This window comes from Echinops telfairi, unplaced genomic scaffold, assembly GCF_000313985.2.
Source record: "Echinops telfairi isolate 266 unplaced genomic scaffold, ASM31398v2 ScPeMD7_655;HRSCAF=1070, whole genome shotgun sequence".
In the NCBI taxonomy this organism is placed as follows: Eukaryota; Metazoa; Chordata; class Mammalia; order Afrosoricida; family Tenrecidae; genus Echinops; species Echinops telfairi.
In genome coordinates, this window is record NW_022104553.1 from 20,040,731 (window position 1) to 20,045,648 (window position 4,918).

At 58.7% G+C, this 4,918-nt stretch overlaps 1 protein-coding gene across 1 annotated transcript in view; it reads left to right on the forward strand.

The window, feature by feature from the left end:
* The first annotated feature begins 1,128 nt into the window (after nucleotides 1–1,128).
* Nucleotides 1,129–4,918, forward strand: part of VSIG10L (V-set and immunoglobulin domain containing 10 like) — a 12,582-nt gene continuing 8,792 nt past the window's right edge. The window contains exons 1-4 of the mRNA XM_013006701.1: nucleotides 1,129–1,168; nucleotides 1,236–1,982; nucleotides 4,451–4,744; nucleotides 4,842–4,916. Of these exons, the coding sequence (XP_012862155.1) occupies nucleotides 1,129–1,168; nucleotides 1,236–1,982; nucleotides 4,451–4,744; nucleotides 4,842–4,916 (1,156 nt within the window). The remainder of the gene's footprint in view (nucleotides 1,169–1,235; nucleotides 1,983–4,450; nucleotides 4,745–4,841; nucleotides 4,917–4,918) is intronic.

Consider the following 4,918-nt stretch of genomic DNA (forward strand, 5'->3'; position numbering starts at 1 on the left):
AATGGAGCTCTCAGGGATTGGGGAGCAAATTGGACTGAGGACATCTGGCTGAGATAGTGGAGGTATCTTGGAGAAGGGATGCCCAGGAAGACAGCTGGGTTAGAGGGAAGAGGCTGAGTTTAGAGGGGGCGGGGCCCTTCTGGGAAAGCAGCCCTGGGTGGGCAGAAAGACACCTGGCCTGGAGATGGCCACTTGAGACTGGGTCCTGGGGGGAGGGAACAGTGAACCAAGGAAGGATTGGGAGCAGCAGAGGAGTAGGGTTAAGGTTTGAGAATTCGGCCACTGCAGGGTGGGGACAGGAGCCTAGGGAGGAGAGAAAGCCAGAGGTGAGGCCAGCACAGGGTGGCCACCTCTTCCTCCTACAGGAAGTTTTCCCAGCTTTGCCACATTTCCAGGCAGGCACTCAGTTCTCAGGGAGCACTGGAGACACCAAAGTTCAGCGCTTGGCTGCTAACCGGGAGGGGAGGGCTGCCCTTTCTAATGCACTCATTGACTTAGCAGTCCACTCTGGTCTCAGGTGGTCGCCAAATGCCACCGAGTCAGCCTAACTCAGAGCCACCACCTGTCCAACAGAAAGAAACACCGCTGCCAACGGCGGCGGCGCCCCATCTCGTTGGGGGAGTCTCCCTCTTTTTCACTACCGTCCACTTTACTGAGCACAGGCGTCCTCATGGTGGCGCAGTGGGCAGCGCTGTTGGGCCCTCTAACTGCAAAGTCGGTAGTTCGAGACCGCCAAGCGGCTCCACGGGAGAAAGAGGAGGTTTCTGCTCTCCCGAAGAGCCGCCGTCTCTGAAACCCACAGGGGGCAGTTCTAGCCTGCCCCGTGGGGTTTCTGAGGGTGTAGTTCTACTCCAGCACCCAGTGTCCGCTGGGCACCTGATAACTACTACTACAACCACACCCACGACTCAGTTCTCGCCTTCCTCTGATGAAGGCTTGCGGGGGTGCGGAGGGGTGGGGTGGGTCACTCAGCCACGGGATGGGCTTGGGGATTCCTGCACCTTGGCTGAGCCAGGCTCCCTTTCCCCGCCCAGGAAGCTACCCGGCCTGTCCGACTCGTCCTGCCCATGAGGGCCAAGCACAGGCCTTGGGTCTCTTGCCAGTGTCCCCGCGGGTGCGGCCAGCACCATGGACACCTCGCGGCTCCTGCTGCTCTTCGCACTCCTGGGTGAGTCCCCTGCACAACCCCTGCCCCCACCGGTCCCCTTTCCCAGTAGCCTCTGCCCCACCTGCAGCCTCCCAGATCCGGGTCCTGGCCCGAACCCCGGGATCCCATGTCTCCTCCTCGGCCCCAGAAAGCTCTTCCCAGGGCGCAGGCTGGCGAGTGCCTTCCAGCAAGGTCACCAGATGGACACTTCTGGATCGTTCCCCAGGTTCCAAGGATCCCATAGGGTCGGAAGCCCTGCGCTCCCCAGGCCTGTCGGGTTCCCTGTGGGCCAATGTGTCTGCAGTCGAAGACCCAATGTGGAAATTCCCTGCGGAGACCCTGGCTCCCACCTTCCCTGAGACCACTGCGTCTGAGATCGCGACCCAAGCACCTGCCAAAGGCGACGGGCCTGCCCTCCCGGAGTCCGATGTCGCCCCTCAGGGCCCCGCCGATTACAACGTGTCCCCCGAGCCGCTGGGCGTCCCCGCGGAAGCCCACCCAGCCCCCATCTCCCCCCATCAAGTCGGCGGGCCCCTAGCGGTGCTGGTGGGCACTACCATCCAGCTCCCGCTGGTCCCCGCCCCCGGGCCCGGGCCCCCCGCCCCACTGGTGGTCTGGCGCCGCGGCTCCACAGTGCTGGCGGCCGGAGGCCTAGGGCCCGGGGCCCCGCTCATCAGCCTGGACCCGGCCTACCGAGACCGCCTGCGATTCCACCGGGTGGGGGGCAGTCTGGAAATCGCATCCGCCCAGCTGGGCGACTCGGGGGTCTACACAGCCGAAGTCATCCGGGCCGGGGTCTCCCTGCAGAGTCGGGAGTTCACAGTGGGCGTGTATGGTAAGTGGACGCTGGGAGACCTTTGGTCATCCCAAACCCCCAAACTCTGCCATGGAATCGATTCTGACTCACAGCGACCCTGCTAGGACAGGATAGAACTGTCCCAGTGGGTTTCCAGGACTGGAACTCTTGAGTACAAAGTTCCCCGTCTTTCTGCCAAGGAGTGACCGACCAATGGGGGGGTTTCGAACTGCTGACCTTGTGGTTAGCGGCCCAGCATGCAACCCATCACGTCATCCTTTTTCCAGAAGGAGTCGTGTGCACAAAGGGCCTGCAAGCCACTGTCCTGGAGGGGATTCGAACTCACAGAGACCTGCAGGACCGAGTCGCGCGGCCCCACATGGGCTTTCAGGGGTGCCTATCATCTTTACAGTGGCAGACTGTCTCAGCTTGCTCATGAGGAGCTGCTGGTGGGTCTCGAAGGATGAGGTTTTGATTAGCAGTGGAACACTTAACTGTTTAGCCACCAAGGTTCCCATCATGCCCCTTAACCCCTTTGATTCCAATCAGACCAGCCCTCTAGGACAGAGTAGGGCGGCCCCATCAGGTTTCTGAGGCTGTGATTTTGCAGGAAGCAGGCTGCCTCATCTTTCTCCTGTGGGAGCAGCTGGTGGGTTCGAACTGCCACCCTTGCAGTTAGCAAAAAACAAAACAAAACAAAACAAAAAACAGAAAAATAAACTCGCTGCCACTGAGTCAATTCTGACTCATGGCAACCCTATAGGACCGTGTAGAGCTGCCCCAGTGGGTTTCCGAGACTGTTAACTCTTTAGGGGAGTAGAAAGTCTCCTCACTCTCCACCCCACCAACTAGGATTTTCAAACTGCTCACATGCCAGTTAGTAGCCCAAGGAGTAGCCACTGCACCACACGGACTCCTACAGTTAGCAACCAGGCTCTCACAAATTATTATTATTACTGTAGTTTGGGTGAAATTTACAGAGCAAGTTGTTTTCCCATTCAATCATTTATCAGGAACAAGAGCAGGCTCCCTGGTCCCATGAAGACTGGCAGGCTCAGAAACCCCCAGGAGCAGGTCTCCTTTGTCCTGTAAGGTTGTTATGAGTGGGAACCAATTCGACAGGACAGCCGTTTTCCTGTTCCCCACTGAGCTCCTCTGTTTCCATTCCTCTTTCCTGCCCCTTCCTGCCTTCTGAACTCTGCTTTGGGGCAACTGCTATCCTTCTGGTCTACTGTGGTGGACTGTTCTGAGGAGGACGGTCCTCACAGGTGCTACCTTTCCTGTGAGAGACCTGCCTGGCATTTGACTGAAAGGTGGTTCCCCAGCGGTGGGTCCAAGGGCCCCAGGGCTAGGGATCCTGCCTGTCTCTATGCGACCAGTACATCTGGTGTTTTTTATGGTGTTGAGTTCTGTTTAGCGTTTTCTCCAACCCTGCCCAGGCCCTTCCATGGTGGTCCTCATTGGAAGGTTGGTACCGGGCACTGTCTAGCTCCTCCGGTCTCAGCGTTGTGGAGGCTGTGGATGGCATGGCCCATGAGTGCTTTGGGCTAATTTTCCTGAGTCGTCGGTTTCCTCTTTTACTTCACTCCTGATTGGTGGGGGGAGTAGGGGTAGAAGGGAGGAAGTAGTTGTACCTTAGATGGTCCCTCAAAAGCAAAGCAAAACAACAAAACAAAACAAAAAAAACCCCTCACCACCACCACCAAAAATAAATAAATAAAACCTCAATGCTATCGAGTTGATTCTGACTCATGGTGACCCTATAGAACAGACTATAATTGGAACCTATGGGTTTCCAAGACTGTAGATCTTACAGGAGTAGAAAGCCTCCTCTTTTTCCCACTGAGCAGCAGGTGGTTTCAAACTGACAACCTTGCAGTCACTCGCACACCTTCTTTTAAAGACCCCACTAGCTTGTCACAAAAGGAGCTCTGCGGGAGAAAGATGGGACTTTCTATTCCCATAAAGAGTTACAGCCTCTGAAATCCACAGCGACAGCCCTACCCTGTGAACCGGCATCCACTCGCTGGCAGTGAGTTTGGTTTGGAGCAACTCACCAAAGCAGGATGTAGATTTCGGTCCTTGCCAGCCAAGCACTTTAACCATTGCGCCACCAGGGAGCTTCAACTGAAAACCAAAACCCACCTCACTTCCATCGTGTCGATTTCCACTCACAGTCACCCTAATAGGACAGCGTAGAATTGCGCTGTGAGTTTCTGAGAACGAAACCGTACAGGAGCAGAAAGCCCCGTGTTTCTCCCTCTGAGCAGCTGGTGGTTTTGAACTGCTGGCCTTGTGGCTTGCAGCCCAACTCATAACCCGATCCTGAGGTTGCCGAGGGAGGTGGCGAAAGCATGGGAGGGAGGTGGTGAAGGCATGGGTATGGATGGATGCAGAAGGCATGGGTGCTTGATGGACGTTGGGCTTGGGGAAGGAGTGACCTGGTGAGCTGGGGGTTGGAGCGGGACCCCTGGGGCCACGACCTGAGCGTGTCCTTTCTCTCCCAGAGCCCTTGCCCCAGCTGGTGGTGCAGCCCCGGGCTCCGGAGACCGAGGAGGGGGCGGCCGAACTCCGTCTGCGCTGCGTGGGGTGGAGACCTGGGCATGGGGAGCTGAGCTGGAGCCGTGACGGGCGCCCCCTAGCGGCGACGGACGCAGAGGGCGCGGAGCCGCCCCGGGTCCTCGCGAAGGACGACCAGCTGGTCATCCGGCGCCCGGTGCGCAGCGACCATGCCCGCTACACCTGCCGCGTCCGCAGCCCCTTCGGCCACTCGGAGGCGGCGGCCGATGTCAGCGTCTTCTGTGAGTGGGGGTACCTCTCGGGCTGGGGACGGAGGAACGAAAGGCGCTGGGGGCCTCTGGGCGGGTTCCGGCTAACCCCGACCCCTTCTGCACCCAGACGGCCCGGACCCGCCGACCATCGCGGTTTCCTCGGACCGCGACGCCACCCCCGCCCTCTACGTCACCGCCGGCAGC